This window comes from Tachyglossus aculeatus, chromosome X1 (assembly GCF_015852505.1).
Source record: "Tachyglossus aculeatus isolate mTacAcu1 chromosome X1, mTacAcu1.pri, whole genome shotgun sequence".
NCBI lineage: Eukaryota > Metazoa > Chordata > Mammalia > Monotremata > Tachyglossidae > Tachyglossus > Tachyglossus aculeatus.
The window spans coordinates 48978873-49004321 of NC_052101.1; the positions used below are offsets into that span (position 1 = coordinate 48978873).

Below are 25449 nucleotides of genomic sequence, written 5' to 3' on the forward strand. Positions count from 1 at the left end.
AGCAGCGAGGTCGGGAACAAGAGGCAGAGTCTGGAGACATGAGAATGAGGCAAAGTGAGTAGGTTGGCTTGAGGAGAACAAAGATGGCAAGCTAGGATGTCAGTGGGAGAGAAGACTGAATAAGTAAGAGGCGGAGAGCAGATTTAGTGTTTAAAGCCAATGGTCAGGATTTACCGTTTGATGCAAGGAGAAATGGGCGAATATTGGAGTTGGGGGCAGAGTGGGGTAGGGATGTGTGCAGAATGATGTTTTAGAGAAAGGATCTGGGTAGCATGGGGAAGTATGGACTGGAGAAATACATAATAATAATTATGGTATTAGTTAAGCGCATACTATGTGCCAAGCACTGTTCTAAGCACTGGGGTAAACACAAGGTAATGAGGTTGTCCCACATGGGACTCACAGCCTTAATCCCCATTTTACAGATGGAGTAACTGAGTAATGGTTATGGTATTTGTTAAGCATTTACTAAGTGCTTTCTTTGTGGGTGGATACAAATGAGTCAGGCTGGACACAGTCCTTGTCCCAGGTGGGGCTCACAGTCTCAGTCCCCATTTTTCAGAGGAGATAATGGAGGCCCAGGGAGGTGAAGTGACTTACCCAAGGTCACACAGCAGACAAGTGGCAGAGCCAGGATCAGAACCCATGACCTTCTCTCAGGCCCGTGCTCCACCACAACGCCACGCTGCTTCCCGGGGAGAAGGAAGAGAGACAGGAGGCAGGGAGATCAGTGAGCAGGCTGATGTGGTAGTAAAGCCAGAATATGCTAAATTGCCTCAGCCAGCCTGGTGGCCATCTGGATAGAGAGGGGAAAATTCTGAAATCTTGTGAAAGGATTTGGCGACAGGACTGAAAAAGGAGAAGTAGATGATAATGTCATAGTAGCGGGCATGAGGGACTAGTAATAACAATAATAATCATAATAAAGGCATTTATTAAGCGCTTACTATGTGCAAAGTGGAGATGATGTCATCTGCAAAAGGGAAGTGAGATAGAGGAGAGGATTCAAGGGGGAAGATGAGTTCAGTTTGGGACCTATTTATCTTCAGGGGCAGGCATGATGTCCCTGTAGAGATGTCCGGATAGCAAGAATTTAATAATAATGATGGTATCTGTTAAGCGCTTACTATGTGCCATGCACTGGGGTAGATACAACGTTATCAGGTTGTCCCACGTGTAGCTCCCAGTCTTAATCCCCGTTTTACAGATGAGGTAACTGAGGCACAGAGAAGTTACGTGACTTGCCTAAAGTCACACAGCAGACATGTGGCAGATCCGGGATTAAATACAGATATTTACAATGATGCTACTGATGCCGGTTTCCTTGTTTTGATGTCTGTCTTCCCCCTTCTAGACTGTGAGCCCTTTGTGGGCAGAGATTCGCTCTGTCCGTTGCTGAACTGGACTTTCCAAGCGCTTAGTCCAGTGCTCTGCACACGGTAAGCGCTCAATAAATACGATTGAATGAATAAATTGAATGAATGAAGAAATGGCCCGGAGTGAGGAGGGCTGGAATGGGACCAGAGCAGCACTGGAGGGCGAGGACCAGGCTGACTCCTGCCTGGAGGAAAGGGCACGGACCTAGGAGACAGAGGCTGTTGTACGACCTTGGGTGAGTCACTTTGTTTCTCTGTGCCTCGGTTTCCGCAACCGTAAAATGGGGATTCAGTACCCGTTCTCCCTCTTACTTAGCCTGGGAGCCCCAAATAGGGCAGGAACTGCATCCGACACGATTGACCTCAGCGCTTAGCTCTTGACATACAGTAAGTCCTTAATAGGTACTGTAATTAATTAACAAATTAGGGAAGGCGCATTCCACGAGGCTTCTGGGCCATGGGCCACAGGCTGGAGCTGGCAGAGGATGCAGCACTGGTGAAGGGAGGAAGGAGGGGGCAGGGGGGGTCCCTGGAAGCAGCACGGAGGAGGGGAATATTCTAAAGATTATCAACGACGCTCCCTTCCAAGGTTTCTGCTCTTCTTACCCTCATTGCTCCTAAAGTTCACGGGCTTTGCAGGATCTTCTAGACTGGGAGCCCGTTGTTGGGTAGGGACCGTCTCTATATGTTCCCAAGCGCTTAGTCCAGGGCTCTGCACGCAGTAAGCGCTCAATACGGCTGAATGAATGAATGAATCAGCATCATTTGTGTTATCTTTGAAGCTTTATTGAGCACCCCCCCATTCATGAGAGTGTCCTCAGTTTTCGTACTTTCACACGGTTTTAGGAGAAGCAGCGTGGCTCAGTGGAAAGAGCACCGGCTTGGGAGTCAGAGGTCATGGGTTCTAATCCTGACTCGGCCATTTGTCAGCTATGTGACTTTGGGCAAGTCACTTAACTTCTCTGGGCCTCAGTTATCTCATCTGTAAAATGGGGATCAAGTCTGTGAGCCCCATGTGGGACAATCTGATTGCCTTGTAGCCTCCCCAGCACTTAGAACAGTGCTTGGAGCATAGTAAGCACTTAACAAATCATTCATTCATTCAATTGTATTTATTGAGCACTTACTGTGTGCAGAGCACCGTACTAAGCACTTGGGAAGTACAAGTTGGCAACATACAGAGACGGTCCCTATCCAGCAGCGGGCTCACAGTCTAGAAGGGAAGACAGACAACAAAACAAAACATGTTAACAAAATAAAATAAATAGAATAGTAAATATGTACAAGTAAAATAGAGTAATAAATATGTACAAACATACACACAGTTGCTGTGGGGAGGGGAAGGAGGTAAGGCGGGGGGATGAGGAGGGGGAGAGGAAGGAGGGGGCTCAGTCTGGGAAGGCCTCCTGGAGGAGGTGAGCTCTTAGTAGGGCTTTAAAGGAAGAGAGCTAGCTTGGAGGATGTGCGGAGGGAGGGCATTCCAGGCCAGGGGGAGGAAAATGCCATTATTATTATTATACACTGCTTTCATTGCATGTTTGACACTGCTTTCAAACACACTCATGTCTCCCCTCTCCTAAAAAAACCCTTTCATTGAGCCCATGGCTCCCTCCAGCTCTCACCCCTGCTCCCTCCTACTATTCATCTCCAAGTTCCTTGAGCGAGCTGTCTACACCCAGTCTCAAGTTCCTCTCCTCTAGTTCTCTCCTTGACCCCCTCCAATCCGGCTTCTGTCCCCTTCGTTCCACAGAAACCACCTTCTCAAAGATCATCAAAGATCTCCTCCTTGCCAAATCCAGTGGCCTCTAACTCCATCCTGATCCTCCTCAACCCCTCAACTGCCTTTGACACTGGGGCCCACCCACTTCTCCTGGAAATGTTATCCAACTTTGGCTTCCCTGACACTGTCCTCCTTTGGTTCTCCTCCTATCTCTCTGGCCGCTCATTCTCAGTCTCTTTTGTGGGCTCCTCCTCTGCCTCCCACCCCCTAACTGTGGGGGTCCCTCAAGGTTCAGTTCCGGGTCCCCTTCTATTCTCCAGCTATACCCACTCCCTTGGAGAAGTCATTCACTCCTACGGCTGCAGCTACCATCTCTATGTACATGACTCCCAAATCTACATCTCCAGCCCTGATCTCTCTCCCTCTCTAGTCTTGCATTTCTTCCTGCCTTCAAGACATCTCTACTTGGATGTCCTGCCGTCACCTCAAACATGTCCAAAACAGACCTGTTATCTCCTCACCCAAACCCTGTCCTTCCCCTGACTTTCCCATCACTGTAGACAGCACCACCATCCTTCCTCTATCGCAAGCCCGTAAACTTGGCATTATCCCCGACTCCTCTCTCTCTCTCATACAACCTAAAGTTCACCCTTTCCTCTCCATCCAAACTACTACCATGGTATTCCAAGCACTTATCCTATCCCACCTTGACTGCTGTATCAACCTCCTTGCTGACCTTCCTGTCTCCTGCCTCTCCCCACTCCAGTCCCTACTTCACTCTGCTGCCCGCATCATTTTTCTACAAATGATAGAAAACTCATGAAACTCATAGTGAAATGATACTTCACTCATACCTCAATCTCATCTATCTCTTGCCTACGACCTGTCTCTGGCCTGGAATGCCCTCCCTCTTCATACTGACAATTACTCTCCCCCGCTTCAAACCCTTATTGAAGGCACATCTCATTCATTCATTCAATTGTATTTAATGAGCGCTTACCATATGCAGAGCACTGTACTAAGTGCTTGGAAAGTACAATTCAGCAATAGAGAGAGACAATCCCTGCCCCTATCTGGCTTACAGTCTAGAGGTGGGGGGAGGGGAGACAGACATCAAAACAGGTAAACAGTCATCAATGTAAATAAATAGAATTATAGATATATACAGATTAAAACCAGTAAATAGCCATCTCCAAAAGGGCTTCCCTGATTAAGCCCTCTTTCCCTTTACTTCCGCTCCCTCCTGCTTCACCCTGACTTGCTCCCTCTGTTCATCCCCCTCCCAGACCCATAGCACTTACCTATTACCTATCTGTAATTACCTATCTGTAATTTGTTTATTTCTACTAATGTCTGTCTCCCGCTCTAGACTGTAAGCTTGTTGTGGGTAGGGAATGTGTCTGTTATATTGTACTCTTCCAAGCTCTTAGTTCAGTGCTCTGCACACGATAAGCTCTCATATATGATTGACTGATGGTCCTGGGTACCATGAGGATGGCATGATGGCACTACCACGACAAACACCTTTAAGGAACCTGCAGTCAGGTAGAGATGGGGGCAAACACAGATCTGAAATAAATCAGGAAATACACCCACTCGTAGATTCACTTGGCTGTAAAGTATTTATTAAGCAGCCATTTTGCAGAACACAACACTAGCACTAGCGAATCTTTTTAGTGGCGTTTGTTAAGCATTTACTGTGTGTCAGGCACTGTACTGAGCACTGGGGTAAATACAAGTTATTCAGGTTGGACACAGTCCCTATCTCACGTGGGGCTCACAGTCTTAATCCCCATTTTGCAGAGGAGGGAACTGAGGCACAGAGAAGTGAAGTGACTCGTCCAAGGTCACCTAGCAGACAAGTGGCTGGAGCTGGGATTAGAACCCAGGTCCTTCTCACTCCCAGGCTCTACCCACGCTGACAGACGATTACCCTCCCCTGCTTCAAAGCCTTATTGAAGGCACATCTCTTCCAGGAGGGCTTCCCAGACTAAGCCCTCCTTTCCCATTCTCCCACTCCTTTCTGCATTGCCTCCCTTTATCCAACCCCCACCCAGCCCCAACAGCACTTTTGTACCTACCTGTAATTTATTTATTTATATGAATGTAAGGTTCACTCATTCATTCATTCAATCGTATTTATTGAGCGCTTACTGTGTGCAGAGCACTGCGCTGTAAGGTTGCTGTTGGCAGGGAATGTGTCGGTTGATTGCTGTATATATCGAGAAGCAGTGTGGCTCGGTGGAAAGAGCTCGGGTTTGGGAGGCAGAGGACATGGGTTCTAATCCAGCCTCCTCCATTTGTCTGCTGTGTGACCCTGGGCAAGTCACTTAACTTCTCTGTGCCTAGAGTTACCTCATCTGGAAAACGGGGACTAAGACTGTGAGCCCCACGTGGGACAACCTGATTGCCTTGTATCTACCCCAGCACATGGAACAGTGCTCAGCACATAGTAAGCGCTTAACAAATACCATCACTAATATTATTATTATATCGTACTCTCCCAAGCTCCTAGTGAAGTGCTCGGCACACAGTAAGCGCTCAATAAATACAACTGAGTGACTGATTGTTTCTCTAGAATTACAAAGGAAACAAGATATAGCTCCTGTCCTTAGCTAGAAGGCGGGACACGACGATTAAACCCAAAAGTACAACAACACGGGTAGAGGAAAATGACAAAAAATGGGATAGGAGTTGGAAGATACCAAAGTGGAAGTACCAGAAATATCTAACCATACGCTCGGGCCACCAGCTCTACTCAATTCGATTCAATCACATTCATTCAATCGTACTTAGTGAGCGCTTACTGTGTGCAAAGCACTGTACCAAGCGCATGGGAAAGTACAACACGAGAATAAACAGACAGAATCCCTGCCCACAACGAGCTTACAGTCTACAGTCTACGAAGTGACAGGCTCTCGCTCCCGCACGACTTCTGCTTTGTTGGAATTAGGCGGTGAAAGTCAGGGTGGTGAGGAGAAAGGACAGGGATCACGGCTCTTCGCAACTTTAGCTGGGACTGGGACTTTGCGGCTGATCCCTCGCCACTGAGCCTGGGACGTGTTTGCTCCTTTGTGGTTCCTCCTGGGGACACCTGGAACAAAGAGTCCCAGCGTTCCTGCGGGACAACCTTGTCCCCATGGCAGCGCCTGCCTCTCCGCCAACTCTGACGGTCCAACCTCCTGGGTCCCAGGAAGCGCTCAATAAATACGACTGAATGAGTGAACAGTGCTCGGCACACAGTAAGGGCTTAACAAATACCATCTTTAATATTATTATTATTACTTGCCAAACCCTTGCCCATATCCTCCTTCTAGCCTGAAACTCCCTTCCCCTTCAAAACCCACAGACCATCGCTCACCCCACCTTCAAAGCCTTATTAAAATCACATCTTCTCCAAGAGGCCTTCCCGACTAAGCCCTCATTTCCACACACTCCCTCTCCCTTCTCCATCAGCAGCGAGGCTTAGTGGAAAGCGCCCGGGCTTGGGTGTCAGAGATCGTGGGTTCTAAAGCTGGCTCCGCCACTTGCCAGCTGTGTGACCCTGGGTGAGTCACTTCACCTCTCTGGGCCTCAGTCACCTCATCTGTAAAATGGGGATGAAGACTGTGAGCCCCATGTGGGACAACCTGATTACCTTATATCTACCCCAGTGCTTAGAACAGTGCTTGGCACATAGTAAGAGCATAACAAATACCATCATCATCATAAGTGATGCGCTTGCTCACCTATGCACTTGGATCTGTACCCTTTAAGCTGCTATATTCACCCCACCCTCACAGCACTTATGTACATATCTATAATTTATTGTAATGTCTGCCTACCCCTTCGGACCGTAAGCTCCTTGTGGGCAGGGATTCAAGTCTGCCACTTCTGCTGTACTGTTCCCTCCTAAACACGGTTGGCATATGTTGCCAACTTGTACTTCCCAAGCGCTTAGTACAGTGCTCTGCACACAGTAAGCGCTCAATAAATATGATTGATTGACTGATCGATTAAACAATTGGCAAAGCACTTACTCTGCACACAGTAAGCACTCAATTACTGTGATTGATAATCCAGTTCAGTCGTATTTATGGAGCGCTTACTGTGTGAGTAGCACAACTTGGATTAGGCTGGGAGCATGTGAGACAGAGCTGTAGGGCTCTCTGGGCCCAGAAGGGAAGGCCAAGAGAAATGTATCGGTAATGGGGAAGCAGAAAGTGCAGGGTGGAGTGGGAGGGATGGAAAGAGATAATAATAATAATAATGATAATTACAGCATTTATTAAGCGCTATGTGCAGAACACCGTTCTAAGCGCTGGGGAGGTTACAAGGTGATCAGGTTTTCCCACGGGGGGACTCACAGTCTTAATCCCCATTTTCCAGATGAGGGAACTGAGGCCCAGAGAAGTTCAGTGACTTGCCCAAAGTCACCCGGCTGACAATTGGCGGAGCCGGGATTTGAGCCCGTGACCTCTGACTCCAAAGCCCGTACTCTTTCCACTGAGCCACGCTGCTTCTCGATGTGAGGTACCGAGAGGAATGGGAGGGGCGGAAGAGGGGAAAAACTGGATGAGTCAACAAGGGTATATTGCCCACTTGTACTTCCCAAGCGCTTAGTACAGTGCTCTGCACACAGTAAGCGCTCAATAAATACGATTGATTGAAGGGTACAAAAACAAAGATGAATGACACAGGACGCACGCCCAATACTACATACTTGCTCATAACGATTGTGGTAAGTGAAGTGCTCTGCCCGAGGTCACACAGCAAACGCGTGGCGGAGCCGGGATTAGAACTCAGGTCCTCTTACTCCCAGGCCCGGGCTCTTTCTACTAGGCTTTGCTCCTTCTCCATGCTGCTCATCCTAGTTACCTCGTGCTCTGCACAAAGTAAGTGCTCAGTAAATATCATTGATGGATTGCTTGGTTACCCCTTTCTCTTGCAGTTCAGTAGACTTTGATTATTCTAGCCTTAATCATTTTTTTTTCATACTTGTGTCTTCATGTTACTGGAATATTTAGTTTTTATTTAGTGTCCATTTTGCAGCCACTTAATAAGGGAGCCTGAAGGTTTTCCAGAGTGTGTACTTGCCAAATACTATTTTGAGAGGCTTCCTCCCCCTCTCCATCCCCCCCGCCTTACCTCCTTCCCTTCCCCACAGCACCTGTATATATGTTTGTACGGATTTATTACTCTATTTATTTATTTTACTTGTACATATCTATTCTATTTATTTTATTTTGTTAATATGTGTTGTTTTGTTCTCTGTCTCCCCCTCCTAGACTGCGAGCCCGCTGTTGGGTAGGGACCGTCTCTATATGTTGCCAACTTGTACTTCCCAAGCGCTTGGTACCGTGCTCTGCACACAGTAAGCGCTCAATAAATACAATTGATTGATTGATTTGTTAATCATTTACCACGTGTCGGGCACTGTACTAACCACTGGGCTGGATAGAAGAAAATTGCATTGGGCGCAGTCCTACATGGGGTTAACAGTCTCCATCCCCCTCACCTTACCTCCTTCCCTTCCCCACAGCACCTGTATATATGTATATATGTTTGTACATATTTATTACTCTATTTATTTATTTATTTTACTTGTACACATCTATTCTATTTTTTTTATTTTGTTAGTATGTTTGGTTTTGTTCTCTGTCTCCCCCTTTTAGACTGTGAGCCCACTGTTGGGTAGGGACCGTCTCTATATGTTGCCAACTTGTACTTCCCAAGCACTTAATACAGTGCTCTGCACACACTAAGCACTCAATAAATACGATTGATTGATTGATTTGTTAATCACTTACCACGTGTTGGGCACTGTACTAAGCACTGGGCTGGATAGAAGAAAATTGCATTGGGCACAGTCCTACATGGGGTAAACAGTCTCCTTCCCTTCCCCACAGCACCTGTATATATGTTTGTACATATTTATTACTCTATTTATTTATTTATTTTACTTGTACATATCTATTCTATTTATTTTGTTAGTATGCTTGGTTTTGTTCTCTGTCTCCCCCTTTTAGACTGTGAGCCCACTGTTGGGTAGGGACCATCTCTATATGTTGCCAACTTGTACTTCCCAAGTGCTTAGTACAGTGTTCTGCACACAGTAAGCGCTCAATAAATACAATTGATTGATTGATTTGTTAATCACTTACCACGTGTCGGGCACTGTACTAAGCACTGGGCTGGATAGAAGAAAATTGCCTTGGGTGCAGTCCTACATGGGGATGTCTCCATCCCCCTCATCTTACCTCCTTCCCTTCCCCACAGCACCTGTATATATGTTTGTACATATTTATTACTCTATTTATTTTACTTGTACATATCTATTCTATTTATTTTATTTTGTTAGTATGTTTGGTTTGGTTTCCCTTTTAGACTGTGAGTATTTGGTTTTGTTCTCTGTCTCCCCCTTTTAGACTGTGAGCCCACTGTTGGGTAGGGACCGTATATGTTGCCAGCTTGTCCTTCCCAAGCGCTTGGTACAGTGCTCTGCACACAGCAAGCGCTCAATAAATACGATTGATTGATTAGTACAGTGCTCTGCACACAGTAAGCGCTCAATAAATACGACTGATTGAAGGGTACAAAAACAAAGATGAATGACACAGGACGCACACCCAATGCTACATACTTGCTCATAATGATTGTGGTACTTGTTTATCACTTACCACGTGTCGGGCACTGTACTAAGCACTGGGCTGGATATAAGAAAGTTGCGTTGGGCGCAGTCCTGCATGGGGTTGACAGTCTTAATCCCCATTTAACGGATGAGGCCACTGAGGCACAGGGCGGTGAAACGAGTCGCCCAAGCCAGCAGTGACCACGGCTTTCCTAGCCCCTCGTCCGGGGCTCCGTACCCAGTGAGGGCTCGAGAAATATGAGCCCACTTTGGGTAGGGACCGTCTCTATATAATAATAATAATAATAATAATGGCATTTGTTAAGCGCTTACTATGTGCAGAGCCCTGTTCTAAGCGCTGGACGGGATACAAGGTGATCAAGTTGTCCCACGTGGGGCTCACAGTCTTCATCCCCATTTGACAGATGAGGTCGCTGAGGCTCAGAGAAGTGAAGTGACCTGCCCAAAGTCACCCAGCTGACAATTGGCAGAGGCGGGATTCGAACCCACGACCTCTGACTCCAAAGCCCGGGCTCTTTCCACTGAGCCACGCTGCTTCCAGATGTTGCCCACTTGTACTTCCCAAGCGCTTAGTACAGTGCTCTGCACACAGTAAGCGCTCAATCAATACGACTGATTGGGGATTGAACGCAGGAAACAGCTCCCTGCTCCCTCGGCCGCTGAGGGGAAGATTCCCGGGCCCGTCGGAAAAGCACCTGAGAGGCCCCACGTGACCCGCGGGGTTACGTCACCGGGTCACGGGGCCTCCTTTCCGCGCCCCCTCAGGGAGGGGGATTGTTGACGGAGACGCGGGAGGTCACGTGACCTGACGTCACCCGGCGCCCCCTCCCGGGAGCGAGCAATCTCAGGCGCCGGGCTGCCCGGACGAGTCCAAATGGGAGAGGGGGAGGGGGGGGTCGCTCCGCTTGGGTTTTCTCTGCGGGGAGGTTTCCCCACATGAAGCCCAGCCGAGAACGCCGGGCAGGAATCAGTATGTTTGCGCGGTGGGGCGGGCGAGGAGGGAGGCCTGGGAGCGGGCCGGGTCTGAGGGCCGCGGAGAGCGGACGGCCGCCGGCCCCCCCCCCCCCGCGGATGGGGCGCGGTGGTCGGTTCGGAGGGCGGAGGGATCCGGCGGGCGGCGGAGGGAGCGGGCACTGCAGGGTTGTTTGTGCAGGCCAGGGGGCGGTGGCCGCGGCCGCGGGCGGACTCTTTTCTCTCCGACTGAGCGCGGGGCGGCGGGGGCGTCATGTCGACCCCGGCCCGGAGGAGGCTGATGCGGGACTTCAAGCGGTAACTGGCCCCCGGCGCCCTTCCTCCCCGGCCCTGCTGTCGGACTAACCCCTTTCCCATCCGACTCGCGGGTGTGTGTGTGTGTGTGTGTGTATGGGGGGCTCTGCTGGGGTGGGGGCGGACCCCCCGGTCCCAATCCCAATCCCATCAGGAAGAAGGTCCTAATTCCTCAGCCCCCTCCCCACCTCCCCTTCCTTCCTCTTCCACCTCTCCATCCCCCCATCTTACCTCCTCCCTTCCCCACAGCACCTGTATATATGTATATATGTTTGTACAGATTTGTTACTCTATTTATTTTACTTGTACATATCTATTCTATTCGTTTTATTTTGTTAGTATGTTTGGTTTTGTTCTCTGTCTCCCCCTTTTAGACTGTGAGCCAATATGTTTGTACATATTTATTACTCTATTTATTTTACTTGTACATATCTATTCTATTCATTTTACTTTGTTAGTATGTTTGGTTTTGTTCTCTGTCTCCCCCTTTTAGACTGTGAGCCAATATGTTTGTACATATTTATTACTCTATTTTACTTGTACATATCTATTCTATTCATTTTACTTTGTTAGTATGTTTGGTTTTGTTCTCTGTCTCCCCCTTTTAGACTGTGAGCCAATATGTTTGTACATATTTATTACTCTATTTTACTTGTACATATCTATTCTATTCATTTTACTTTGTTAGTATGTTTGGTTTTGTTCTCTGTCTCCCCCTTTTAGACTGTGAGCCAATATGTTTGTACGTTTTTATTACTCTATTTATTTTACTTGTACATATCTATTCTATTTATTTTCTTTTGTTAGTATGTTTGGTTTTTTTCTCTGTCTCCCCCTTTTAGACTCTGAGCCCACTGTTGGGTAGGGACCGTCTCTAGATGTTGCCAACTTGGACTTCCCAAGCGCTTAGTACAGTGCTCTGCACACAGCAAGCGCTCAATAAATACGATTGATTGATTGATCCTGGGGAAAATGGGGAGGGCCTGCCCGCCGCTTTGATCCCGGACCCGCCGTCGGCCCCCGCCCCTCCACTGCCAACTCGTTCCGGGCACGGACTGGCACGCTTTATTACCCCTCCTCGGGGCCAAGAATCGGGAGATAATCGTGATGCCGTTTATTAAGCGCTCACTACGTGCCGAGCACGGTTCTGACCGCCGGGGAGGTTACAGGGTCAGCGGGTTGCCCCTCGGGGGGCTCACAGTCTTCGTCCCCATCTTCCAGATGAGGGAACGAGGCCCAGCGAAGCGAAGGGACTTGCCCAAAGTCACACAGCTGACAGTTGGCAGTCAATCAGTCGTATTTAGTGAGCGCTTACTGTGTGCAGAGCACTGGACTAAGCGCTTGGGAAGTACAAGTTGGCAACATATAGAGACAGTTCCTACCCAACAGTCGGGATTTGAACCCAAGTCCAAAGCCCGGGCTCTTTCCACTGAGCCAAAGGCGATCCTCCCCCCTCCATTTGGGAGCCAAAGCCGGGGTTCAATAAGGGGTTTGCACCCCCCAACACAACACCTGGAGGTGTTGTGGGGACATCATCATCATCAATCGTATTTATTGAGCGTTTACTATGTGCAGAGCACTGTACTAAGCGCTTGGGAAGTACAAGTTGGCAACATGTAGAGACAGCCCCTACCCAACAGTGGGCTCACAGTCTAAAAGGGGGGAGACAGGGAACAAAACCAAACATACTAACAAAATAGAATAGATATGTACAAGTAAAATAAATAAATAGAGTAACAAATACGTACAAACATATATACATGTAGGGCCGGCCCGCCTACCAGCTTCCTCTCTCCTTCGCCTCCTTTTAAGAGAAACACTTCCAAGGCCGAGGAAAACTTGCCCGTTCTGAAGCCATTTACCTAGTTAAACCTAAAACCAGAACTAAATTTCGGAATTGAAATCTCTGCCCTCCCCCCCGCAGCTTCTCATCCCCTCTTAGGTGAGCCAAAGCCTTTGGCAACTCGCAGTGGTTGCGCTAGATTTCGATTCTAGATTTCTCTGATTGGAGACCCCTCTAGTTTTGGCAAAGCGGCGAATTATCCGATTGAGCCGGTGATTCTCAGGGCGAAGGGAACTCGCCGTCAACGTTCCTGTTGCTTCTTTCGTTCATTCAGTCGTATTTATTGCGCGCTTTCTCTGTGCAGAGCGCCGTACTAAGCGTTTGGAAACTGCACGCCGAATAGTCCACTTTCCGACAATAGAGAAACGATATATGTAATAGTAGTATTTGCTAATTCTGGATTTTGTTAAGCCTTTTATAATAATGATGGCATTTATTCAGCGCTTACTGTGTGCAGAGCACTGTACTAAGCGTTTGGAAACTGCACGCCGAATAGTCCACTTTCCGACAATAGAGAAACGATATATGTAATAGTAGTATTTGCTAATTCTGGATTTTGTTAAGCCTTTTATAATAATGATGGCATTTATTCAGCGCTTACTGTGTGCAGAGCACTGTACTAAGCGTTTGGAAACTGCACGCCGAATAGTCCACTTTCCGACAATAGAGAAACGATATATGTAATAGTAGTATTTGCTAATTCTGGATTTTGTTTGTTAAGCCTTTTATAATAATGATGGCATTTATTCAGCGCTTACTATGTGCAGAGCACTGTCCTAAGCGTTTGGAAACTGCACGCCGAATAGTCCACTTTCCGACAATAGAGAAACGATATATGTAATAGTAGTATTTGCTAATTCTGGATTTTGTTAAGCCTTTTATAATAATGATGGCATTTATTCAGCGCTTACTGTGTGCAGAGCACTGTACTAAGCGTTTGGAAACTGCACGCCGAATAGTCCACTTTCCGACAATAGAGAAACGATATATGTAATAGTAGTATTTGCTAATTCTGGATTTTGTTAAGCCTTTTATAATAATGATGGCATTTATTCAGCGCTTACTATGTGCAGAGCACTGTACTAAGCATTTGGAAACTGCACGCCGAATAGTCCACTTTCCGACAATAGAGAAACGATATATGTAATAGTAGTATTTGCTAATTCTGGATTTTGTTTGTTAAGCCTTTTATAATAATGATGGCATTTATTCAGCGCTTACTGTGTGCAGAGCACTGTACTAAGCGTTTGGAAACTGCACGCCAAATAGTCCACTTTCCGACAATAGAGAAATGATATATGTAATAGTAGTATTTGCTAATTCTGGATTTTGTTTGTTAAGCCTTTTATAATAATGATGGCATTTATTCAGCGCTTACTATGTTCAGAGCACTGTACTAAGTGTTTGGAAACTGCACGCCGAATAGTCCACTTTCCGACAATAGAGAAATGATATATATAATAGTAGTATTTGCTAATTCTAGATTTTGTTTAAGCCTTTTATAATAATGATGGCATTTATTCAGTGCTTACTGTGTGCAGAGCACTGTACTAAGCGTTTGGAAACTGCACGCCGAATAGTCCTCTTTCTGACAATAGAGAAACGATATATGTAATAGTAGTATTTGCTAATTCTGGATTTTGTTTGTTAAGCCTTTTATAATAATGATGGCATTTATTCAGTGCTTACTATGTGCAGAGCACTGTACTAAGCGTTTGGAAACTGCACGCTGAATAGTCCACTTTCCGACAATAGAGAAACGATATATATAATAGTAGTATTTGCTAATTCTAGATTTTGTTTAAGCCTTTTATAATAATGATGGCATTTATTCAGCACTTACCACGTGCAGAGCACTGTACTAAGCATTTGGAAACTGCACGCCGAATAGTCCTCTTTCCGACAATAGAGAAACGATATATATAATAGTAGTATTTGCTAATTCTAGATTTTGTTTAAGCCTTTTATAATAACGATGGCATTTATTCAGCGCTTACTATGTGCAGAGCACTGTACTAAGCGTTTGGAAACTGCACGCCGAATAGTCCACTTTCCGACAATAGAGGAACGATATATATAATAGTAGTATTTGCTAATTCTGGATTTTGTTTGTTAAGCCTTTTATAATAATGATGGCATCTATTCAACGCTTACTACGTGCAAAGCACTGTTCATGGCATTCAGGCGCTTACTGGGTGGCACTGGACTGAGCGCCGGGATATGTACAGGATTATCGGGTTGGACACAGTCCGTGCTCCACATTGGGGCGCACGGTCTCAATCCCCGTTTTACAGATGCGGTAACTAAGGCATAGAGGAAGTGTAGTGACTTGCCCGAGGTTATATGGCAGATAAGTGGTGGAGTCGGAATTAGAACCCCGGTCCTCCGATTCCCAAGCCAGGGCTCTTTCTACTAGGCCACGCTTCTTCTCAAATGCAATAATAATAATGATGATGATGATGACATTTGTGAAGCGCTTACTGTGTGCCGAGCACTGTTCTAAGCGCTGGGGGAGATACGAGGTAATCAGGTTGTCCCACATGGGACTCACAGCCTTAATCCCCATTTTACAGATGAGGTAACCGAGGCACAGAGAAGCAAAGTGACTTGCCCAAAGTCACAAAGCTGACAAGTGACAGACCCGGGATTAGAACCCATGACCCCTGACTGCCAAACCCGTGCTCTTTCCACTGACCCACGCTGCATCTCATGTAAAATGTAAAATATCAATCCATAAACCAGCATATGCGTTTTGGTCCCTCGGAATTATAGAAGTTCCCTCTTTATTAGTCCAGATCCAGTTTGGATCTCATTTCCATCCCATCTCTCACTTGCCCTGGACCCAGCTTAATGGGGGGATTCCAACTGACTTCTCAGTAGTGCTTCCGAAAGCTCAGAACGGGTGTGTTGGCGGCGGCCTGGGAAACTGAACGTAACGGGAAGTCGATTCTCGGGAACCCCTGTGGAAAGTAGCTTTCCGATTACGGTGGGACTTACTCATGAGCGTACTCGGGTTGCAATGTGTCGAGACTTGAAGGGAAAGCTATTGTCCCACCGTCGACCATCTTGAAGGCGAAAGTACTTGCCGACAGGCAAACGGAAACTTCAGCGTATCGAAGGCGCTCGGTTTTGTTTGCCCCGCTGCGGCCCACGGGTACAAGTGGGGAGGAAAACGATAGTTTCTTCATTACTCCAGCGTTTGACTTCACTCCTCAGGGTCAGAGAGACGCCCCTCGTTCTGGCCTCCCGCAGGAGGCCTGCCGCGTTTGGGAGACGCCCGGCCGGAAGGCTGTCGTCTAGCTTGACGTGGGGCTGGGATCCTCCTTTGGGGTTCGCTTGTGCCCCGCCGCACAGCTAGGTTGCCACGCCTTTTAAACGAGAGACCAGAATCTACCACTGGGCATGAGCCCAGGACTCAGTGCTCGGGAGAGTACAGTAGATGGAGGAGACAAACCCTGCCCGCAAGAATCTGGCTCCCTGACGCAGTGAGACGGTCACACCGCACCGCTCTGGTCATCCCGATCGCCAAAGGGGAAACGGCTTCTCGTCCCACTGTGCCAGATTAAATTTGCGAATCGGCCGAGAACCCGTAGGAGCGGAGAAGACTCGGTTCTGCCCTTGGGTGCAGCTGGTTGCCAGAGAGCCAGATCCCTTTCCAAACTCAGGGATGTTTCAGCCCGGGCTTTCGGGCCTTGCTTTTTATGTTCGTTGAAACTGGAGCCCTGGGAAGAGATGAAAAGGGAAGGTGGGACGTAGGCAACTTGCGGAGGCTCTGTCTGTCTGTCACGTGACCTCTGCGGTGTCTTCTCTGTGGTGAGCTGAAGTTCCTCTTCCTCCCGTGAATCGAGCCGAGCGGCTCGGAGCGTGGTTGAGGAGCGGCGCCGTGTCCGTTTGCCAGTGATGGCCGCTCGCGACTTTCTCTTCCACCTTGTCTGGCGGGCAGGTACCCGAGGCGACGTTTGCCCGGCCCCAGAAGGCGCCCGGCGGCAAGCTCCGGTGCTGCCCGACTGCATCGCCGCTTGCCCTCGTCCATCCTCGAGTGCACGTTGAACCGATCGAGGCCTCGAGGGGAACGAGCCTCTTACCGTTCATCCTCTGAGTAGGGAACTAAGCCCCCGGGAGAACTTGCATCGCTTCCTCGTGCCCTCCTTTAAATGGAGGAGATAGCGGGTGGGCGCACGCACACCACTGTCGTGATCTTGAGTCTTGTCGGTTGGCCGCCTCGACCGGTTCCAAGTCGAGGGAAACTTGGATGGCTGGAGCTCGAGGACGCTCGTTTAGGGTCGTCTCACGGCAGGCCCGGCGGGCTTTCGTAAGGTTGAACCGTGTCTTGTTGCTTGGAATTCCTAGGTTGCAAGAGGACCCCCCAGTTGGTGTCAGCGGCGCGCCGTCGGAGAACAACATCATGCAGTGGAACGCAGTTATCTTTGGGTGAGTAGAAGGGAGGAGCAAGGTTTTTATACACCTCAAGATCTAGAACTGGAGAAAGAGGTCGAGGGGGCCGTACCTCGCTACAGATGGGAGGGAGCGGGCGGCGGGCGGGTAGGGGGGAGTCTTACTTGGTGAGAACGTTTCCGTTTGTGTTGGGTTTCTGATGGGATTTTTCTGGTGAATTTCCCCATGGTGGTAGTGGTGACTGATGGGAGAAGAGCATCCAAGATAAATTGGGGAGTGGTGTGAAATAGAGTGAAGATGAATGGGTGAGTTGAGGTTCTGCGCAGAAAGCAGCCCAATCCCATGTACTGAACCGGGCTGGATCCCAGCAGGGACCGGGGTGCAGAAACTGTGAGCTCCCGGAGGGCAGGGAACATAGATCTTGCTCGTGATGTCCTCTCCCAAGCGCTTAGTTCAGTGCCCAGCACACAGAAGGCGCTCGGTCGATACCACTGGCTAACTGACGGAAACCTTAAAGCAGGAGTGTTAGAGCTCTTCCTTTCAGGAAGAATCTAAATATGTCTGCAGATGCAGAGTGGCTACAGATGCAGCACCTCATAGCCCAACATAGTTTAGAGTGGAATTCTGTTATTAATGAATGACTCCATTTGGAACTGCATGAGAAGTAATTGTACAAATCAGAAAGTACTTCCTTCCTCACAGTTCCAGACACATCTTAAGTTATTGAAACCTAACACATTCAAGATTGAAATGTCCGTTTTTACCTTGAAATGTGGTTCCGTTTCCTCCGGCACTGGTTTAGTCCATTGTCCTTTCTTCTAGTTTTTCATTCTCTTTGGATTTTTCCCGGAGGTCTGTTGCAGCTGCAGACACTGCCTTCTCTCAGTCCAGGCTGTTGAAATAATAGTGGTGTGAATTGAAAAAAGAAGGCATTTTGACTTCTGTAGGCAAACCTGAATTTTGGGAACCCATTTTTTTTTTTTGATAGGCCCATCAGCACAGATCTCTCGATTCCTCCGTTTCTCAAGGAGGATTCTAGGGTCGTTATCTTGATGAAGTGAAAGCAGGAAATTCCTCCCTCTAGCAAAGCCAAATTTTAAATGTGGGTTTAAGCTTTCACCTGTTTCTTATGTTGGGGTGGGGGGGTTCTTGCAAAACCTCGCGACAAGGAAACTTCATAACTCACCTGTCCCAACGCCATCCTCAAGTTAATGTGACGTGCTGAGCCCTAACAGTTTTGTGTTGGCAGAAGAAAATTCCCTAACTCCCAAGTTGTGGAGTGAAAACCTGCCCCGTGATACAGCTGTGTGTCCTTTAGGCCTTCTCTGCTCCTGAGCATGTGTTATGAAATGAAATCCCATGGCACCTCTGAGAAGGAATGTGTAGAAGCAGCATGGTCTAATGGCTAGAGCACAGGCCTAGGACTTAGAAGGACCTGGGTTTTAATCCCAGCTCCTCCGCCTGTCTGCTTTGTGACCTTGGGCGAGTCACTTCACTTCTCTGGGCCTCAGTTACCTCATCTAGAAAACGAGGATTAAGTCTGTGAGCCCCGTGTGGGACATGGACTGTGTCCAACCTGATCAGCCGGTATGCGTGGCGTAGTGGGTAGAGCACGGGCCTGGGAATCAGAAGGTCATGGGTTCTGTTCCCGGCCCCGCCACTTCTCTGCTGTGTGACCTTGGGCAAGTCGTTCCACTTTTCTGTGCCTCAGGTTGCTCATCTGTAAAGTGGGGATTGAGACTGTGAGCCCCAAGCGGGACAGGGACTGTGTCCGAACCAATTCGCTTGTATCCACCCCAGGGCCTGGCTCATAGTAAGCGCTTAACAAATACCACAGTTATTATTACCCCCAGCATAGCGGAAGCACTTAAATATCATAAAAAAAAGAAGTGGTCAATAAAGGAAAAGATGGGGCTACTATAGGAAGGGGCCCAAGGTGCCACCCTGTGACATGCTGACCGAAGTTCTTTGGGAACCTGTCATTTCTTTGGGCTGGCCTTTTCCAAGGGCTTAGTAGAGTTCCTTGTACAGAGTGGAGTGCTCAGTAAATATCATTGCTGCACCAACTGTATTCCAGTGAAGTCAGGCCAGGGAGTTCCTGCTCCTGCATGTTTCTGCAAGTCTGGAAGAGCCAACCTTGTAGCACGGTTGTCAGTCAATGAAATTTGAGTGCTTACCGTGTGCAGAGAACTGTACTAAACACTTGGGAGAATACGGTACAGTAGAGTTGGCAGACACGTTCCCTGCCCTCCACAAGCCCCGTCGCCCCCTGCCCCCACCCAAACAGAAGCGGATTCACATCTAATTGGAGCTGTCTCGATTTGGTTGCAGGCCAGAAGGGACGCCTTTTGAGGATGGTAAGTGGTCCTTCACCTCTTTCCTTCGTGGTTCCCAACACACCCGGAATGTTTAAAGAGGAGCATTTTACCCTGAACGCAGCCTGCGTTAGAACCTTTCCCTGCTGCCGGCAGCGTTACGAGGCGATTCGAAAGAAGACTAAAGCAACACCCCGGAGACTCTCTCCCGAACAGGGTCTGGGTGGAACAGACCCTATTGGCGGCTCCCCGCCTTTGTTGCCAGACTGTAAACCTAGAAGGCAGAGGCCATTTCGTGAATGGTTTATATTTAGACATCCCAGTAACAAGCCAGAGATGTCCCGCAGATAAACACCGTGAAGCTGACCATGCTCTTTACTTGGCTCTCTATATTGGTGCTGCGTGGGGGAGAATTTGTTTGGAAACAAATCCTGCCAGGCACTTGGTAGGGAATATTTTTCCTCAGCGATAGCCTTTCACGCTCCCAGGTGGCAGCTACCATTTCTCCCTCACACAGAAATCTATGGAGTGTTTTCCTCAAAGAGCAAGGGGAATGTAAAGTTTCCTCATAATCTCTAACCAAACTCATCAAGTTAATCTCCAGGCGGCACGTGGGTTTTCTTCACAATGGCAAAGTGGGATGTTTTCGTTTTGCTACTTACTGTGAAACTTTCAAAAAATAACATACCAGGGGAAAACGCTACCCAAATCATTAGCATGGCCAGAAATCTCCAGGTTCTCCCATATACTGCAGAGGGGAGAGGGTCAGGTCCAGAACACATCTCTCCTTGTTTCCCTGTTTCTCCTGCTATCTTCCTCTGGACTGGCTTGTCAACACCTTGGGCCCCCAGTGTGAAGAAATATCGCCCTCGGATTGATTTGCCAATAGTCCGAGTTGGGCGTCCTGGAAAGATCCCAAATCGTAAATAAAAAGTCAACAAGGAAGTGTAGAGATTTTAAAGTGCCATAAACGGAAGGTCTGTAACGTAATCTGGCAAAGGGTTTACAAAGTCTGCAATCAGTAGGAGCTTCTAATCTCTCGGCAGAGGCAAAGCCAAATGTCATCTGCCTTCCAAAGAAAGTCTATAGAGTGGGTTTGCTTATTAATTGGCGGGGGGATGAAAGCAGCTTGTAGAAGCCCATGGCATGGAAGCTGGCTGCAGGACTCTTGGCCAGATGCAAGCATTCTTAGGTTTCAGGTGTGGCGTTCCCCTGGGAGAAGTAAGATAATTTGGTTTGCTGTGGACTATTGTTGAGCCCAAAATTCTGCAGGAGCATCTCTGCCTTATCACCTTTCTCATCTGATCAGCTTCCCTGTTCGCGGCCTGACCTCTTCTGAATGGACACAGGGCATGGCCCGACATAGAGTGCTGATAATCAATCAATGGTGTTTTCTTGAGCACTTACTGTACACAGAGCACTGTCCTAAACCCCTCGCGTCAGGCCTACCTTTGAGGAGTTTATCTTCTTAAAGACTGGCCGAGGGAGGACGGAGGATGGGAGGCTCGATTGAAAGATTAGGGCTCTCCAAACTAGAACGATGTTGGCTGGGAGGGGCGGGTGCGAAATCTACAAAATTGTCAAGGGTGTGGACAGGGTGAGCAGGCTCCCAACTCCAGGACTAGGGGACCCTCGCTGAAGTTAAAAGTGGTAGGTTTGAAGCAAACGAGAGGAGGCTTTGTCCCGTAGCAGGTGGTTGGGTAAATCCATGAGAAAGAGGACCCTGATCAGTTAGCAGTTACCCTAATGGACAGAGCCTGGAGCTGGGAGTCAGAGGACATGGGCCTGGGTTCTAAACCTAGCTCCGCCACTTGGCTGTGACAAGTCACTTCACTCCTCCGGGCCTCAATTACCTCATCTGTAAAGTGGGAATTAAGACTATGAGCCCCAATGGGCCATGAACTATGTCCAACCTGAGTAGCTGGTATCTACCCCAGTGCTTAGTTCAGTGCCTGGCACATAGTATGCGTGTAACAAATACCATAAAAAAAAATGAAGTCAGGGATGGCATACGGTACGTCTGATCGGGTAGCTGGGTGTCCCGGAGAGCCGTCCCATCATACTGGCCCTCCAGGCATCCTTTCATTCAGGAAATTGGCGGTGTTTATTGAGCACTTACTGTGTGCAGAGCACTGAACCAAGTAACGATTGGGAGGCACAATCCCTGGCCATAAATGTAGCTTACATTGTACGGGGGAGACAGATGTTAAATTGAATCGGGGAAATAGTAGAGTATGAGGATCTGTACATCTTTTGCTGCTACTGTTGGAAACAGAACACTGGGCCGGGTGGTCCACTGGTCTGACCCTGTGATGACTTTCCTGATGTTTGGTGGAGGGCCACCCACTCTTCACCCAACCTGGTGCCCTCCTCTTCTAGTGGGGGGCTGTGGGAAAGGTAGTGTTTAAAGCCTATATTATTAGGGAAATGAGGATCTGAAGTGGGCTGTTGGATTCCAGTAGGAATGCTGGCAACTTCTGAAAATTTGGCCAGGGCACCCATTGACATCGATGGTTAGCATAAACTCCCTTCCCACCCCACCAGCCTCTATTTGTGGCAGAGGGTGAGAAGAGGTCTTTGCTGGGGAAACCACCAGTGAACACTGTTGAACCTGAAACATTTGATCCCGATCTCACAGTAATTGTTGGGTTGAGTCTTCTGTTGTTGTTTTTTCCTTCACTCTCCCCCCTCAGGTACCTTTAAGTTAGTAATCGAATTCTCCGAAGAGTACCCGAATAAACCTCCCACTGTTAGGTTTTTATCAAAGATGTTTCATCCAAATGGTAAGTAACAGCTCTTCGATAGGCTTTGAAAATCGTGGGTGGGGCGGGCCCCCACCTCCCTCTTCAGTCCTCTGGGGAACTGCTCTGGGCCACTGTTGTTTTAATAATAATGGTGATGATAATGGTGCTGTTTGATGCTTAGTATGTGGCAAGCACTGTACTAAGCGCTAGGGTCGATGCAAGCTATCGAAGTGGATGGCAGGGTCCCTGCTCCACCTGGGGCTCCCAGTCTAAGGAGGGAGAACTGGGATCAGAGGATCCCGATGTAGGGAGCGCTCCAGGGAACCTCGCTTTTTCCCCTTTCTTTCCCGCATCACCTCTGTCTGGAATCCCAACTGAGTTCGGAATCCCAACTGAGTTCTTAGAGGGACCAGCCCAGCTATGAACCCAAAGAAAGCAGAGGTTCCTTAGTCTTTTCTCATGCAGGCATGCTTCCTGGGTTTTAAACTTCAAGTCTCCACCCTGCCTTTCTTCTCCTTTCATGAGCTCCTGAGCCTGATAGGTTTATCTTGTATCTATCCCAGTGTTTAGCACAATGCCGGCTACTTACGTAAGCATTTAATAAGCACCAGAGCTAATTAACTTTCGGGAGAAGGGAGCAACTCCTGTTTTAGGAGGCTTTTATTTTGAGTTTTAGCTGCTGATTAACCTGGGAGAGTCTCTGTGTCTATCTGTCTCTCTCCCTCCTCCTCCCCTCCTCTGTTCTCCCAATCAAGAATGGAGCGCTCAAGAGCAGTTCATTGCAAAAAGTTCCTTTTGAGCTAGAGGTTAATTTTTCTATCCTTCAGCATCTTCCTGCTGTCAGAATTCATGTTTCCCTCCATACCTTCCCCAGCCCGCTACTTCTTTTTGGCCCCCTTTAGATGGCCGGGCCCTCTCTCCTCTGCCCAGCAAATCCCTCCAGCAGCCACAAGACTTTGAGACTCAGTGTCTCTCTCTCCCGTCGGAGCAGCGGCAATGAGAGGATCCCCCCACGATGCCTACTCAATCAATCAATCAATCGTATTTATTGAGCGCTTAGCACCCCATCATAGGGCTGCCCCACTGACCTGGCATCAGCGGCAGGGCCCTCCTCCCTCTTCCCCCGCCACCCCGGGAACATGGGACCTCGACTCGGACGGAGGAAGTCGAATGCATAACCAATGTCAATGCTGTGTTCGCAGTGTATGCTGACGGAAGCATATGTTTAGATATCCTCCAGAACCGCTGGAGCCCGACATATGATGTGTCTTCTATTTTAACATCGATTCAGGTAAGTGCCCGTCTTCCATAAGTGCCCGCGCTTCATACTCACCCCGCGGCAGACTCCGCGCGCACGACTGAAACACCAGCCGTGTTTCGGACTCCGCATCGCATTCCTAGATGGAGTCTTGTTGTCGGAAGGATGTTTTCCATTTCCTTAGAGGCCTAGAGGGAAAACACGCAGTTAGGGCAGATTCGAGTACATCCCTTTACAATTTGTTATAATTTTTCCTCCCCGCTCTCTTCCAAACCCTGTCCTTTCTCCTCCTAGCTCACTGCTTGGAAAACATTGTTGTGAGAGAGACTGAAAAGAGTCACCGCCATAGCAGGGTTTAACCTTTAAAATGTTTACGCGGCTATTTATAACTGGGGTATCTTTAACAGTCTATCGATTCCTTCCCAAGCCATGGAAACGTGGGGCGCTGGGCTGTCCCTTCTATTCAGATGGCTTCCGAAGCGCGAGAGGGTCTTTGGGGCTTTCCAGCTGGGCCCCCTCGAACAGAAGCAGCGTGGCCTAGTGGATAGAGCCCGGGCCTGAGAGTCTGAAGGACCTGGGTTCTAATCCCAGCTCCGCCACGTGTCTGCCGTGTGACCTGGGGCAAGTCACTTTTTTCAGCTTCAGTTCCCTCGTCTGTAAAATGGGGATTAAGACTGTGAGCCCCACGTGGGACAGGGCCCCTGTCCAACCCGATTAACTCGTATCTACCCCAGCGCTCGGAACAGTGCGTGGCACACAGTAAGCGCTTAACAAGTACCGTGATTATTAGTTATTAGTTTTCTGAAGCTGAAGTGGGGCGGCTGGATTCCAACAGTGGGGGCACCTCCCCTCCCCCTTGATACTCCGCTTCCAGGCGGATTCCTAGAGCGATCAGACCCGAGCAAGCGTTAGGCCTGAAACCATCTCATCCCCCTCCCCCTGCATCTGTTTTCTGCTGCCTTTGGTCTTCCGGGCTACCTGGATGCCCAGAATCAGGTCTGACTTTAACCCTGTGCTCTTTCTGTTTCCCTCCTCCTCCTCCTCCTCAGTCTCTGCTGGACGAACCGAATCCCAACAGCCCTGCCAACAGCCAGGCGGCCCAGCTTTATCAGGAAAACAAACGGGAGTACGAAAAGAGAGTTTCAGCCATTGTCGAACAAAGCTGGAATGACTCTTAATGGACAACCGACCGCTCTGCTCATCTTCCTCATCATTGTGCATAATTTAACTCCCAGTAGAATGGAAGGCCACCGGAAATTTTAAGTGCCACAGGTTTAAGGGTTTGCATACCTAGTGAGTCTGCAAAAAGAGGATAAAAAAAGCCCTTCATTTTAGAACCTTTAAAAGCTTGTGTATCTTGATTAGTGTACTTTTTATTGCATGGTCTGAACTAAGTTATTGCTACATAAATTTGTAATATATCCTGTTTGTATTTTTTTTCCCAAGTGTATAATGTTGGTGTGGAGTTTTCATGACAGAATATACACATTTTGTAAATCTGTACTTTTTTCAAATATTGAATGCCTTATTTTTGAATTCTTTAGATTTTTAAATTGGAGAAAAGCACTTACAAGTTTTTTATATATAAATATTACCTGTAAAACTGTTAAATACATAACTTCAGTGCAAAAGACTTATCCTTTTGTCCCTTATCTTTGACCTGGGAAAGGAGGGATTATTTGGTTCACAGTGTCAGAGAGAAGCAGTGTGGCCTTGTGGAAAGAGCACGGGCCTGGGCGCCAGGAGACCTGGGTTCTAATTCCGGCTCCGCCACTTGCCTGCTCTGTGTCCTCGGGTGAGTCACTTCTCTGTGCTTCCAGTTCCTCACCTGTAAAATGGGGAGAAGATCCCAGTTCTCCCTCCCCCTCAGACTGGGAGCCCCATGTGGACAGGAACTTGTG

The 25449-nt window shown here is 48.2% G+C and overlaps 1 protein-coding gene across 3 annotated transcripts; it reads left to right on the plus strand.

The window, feature by feature from the left end:
- The first annotated feature begins 10615 nt into the window (after positions 1 to 10615).
- Positions 10616 to 25181, plus strand: UBE2B (ubiquitin conjugating enzyme E2 B). Of its 3 annotated transcripts, none has more exons than XM_038772161.1 (6): positions 10616 to 10697; positions 17187 to 17267; positions 19563 to 19588; positions 22240 to 22329; positions 23493 to 23581; positions 24598 to 25181. In XM_038772161.1, exons 2-6 carry the CDS (start codon positions 17242 to 17244, stop codon positions 24724 to 24726), a joined length of 360 nt encoding a protein of 119 aa, XP_038628089.1. In that variant the 5' UTR covers positions 10616 to 10697; positions 17187 to 17241; the 3' UTR covers positions 24727 to 25181. The 3 variants fall into 3 exon arrangements, with proteins under 3 accessions (XP_038628089.1, XP_038628087.1, XP_038628090.1); XM_038772159.1 differs by lacking the exon at positions 10616 to 10697 and adding an exon at positions 10873 to 10996; XM_038772162.1 differs by lacking the exon at positions 10616 to 10697 and adding an exon at positions 11049 to 11067.
- The last annotated feature ends 268 nt before the right edge of the window (positions 25182 to 25449 follow it).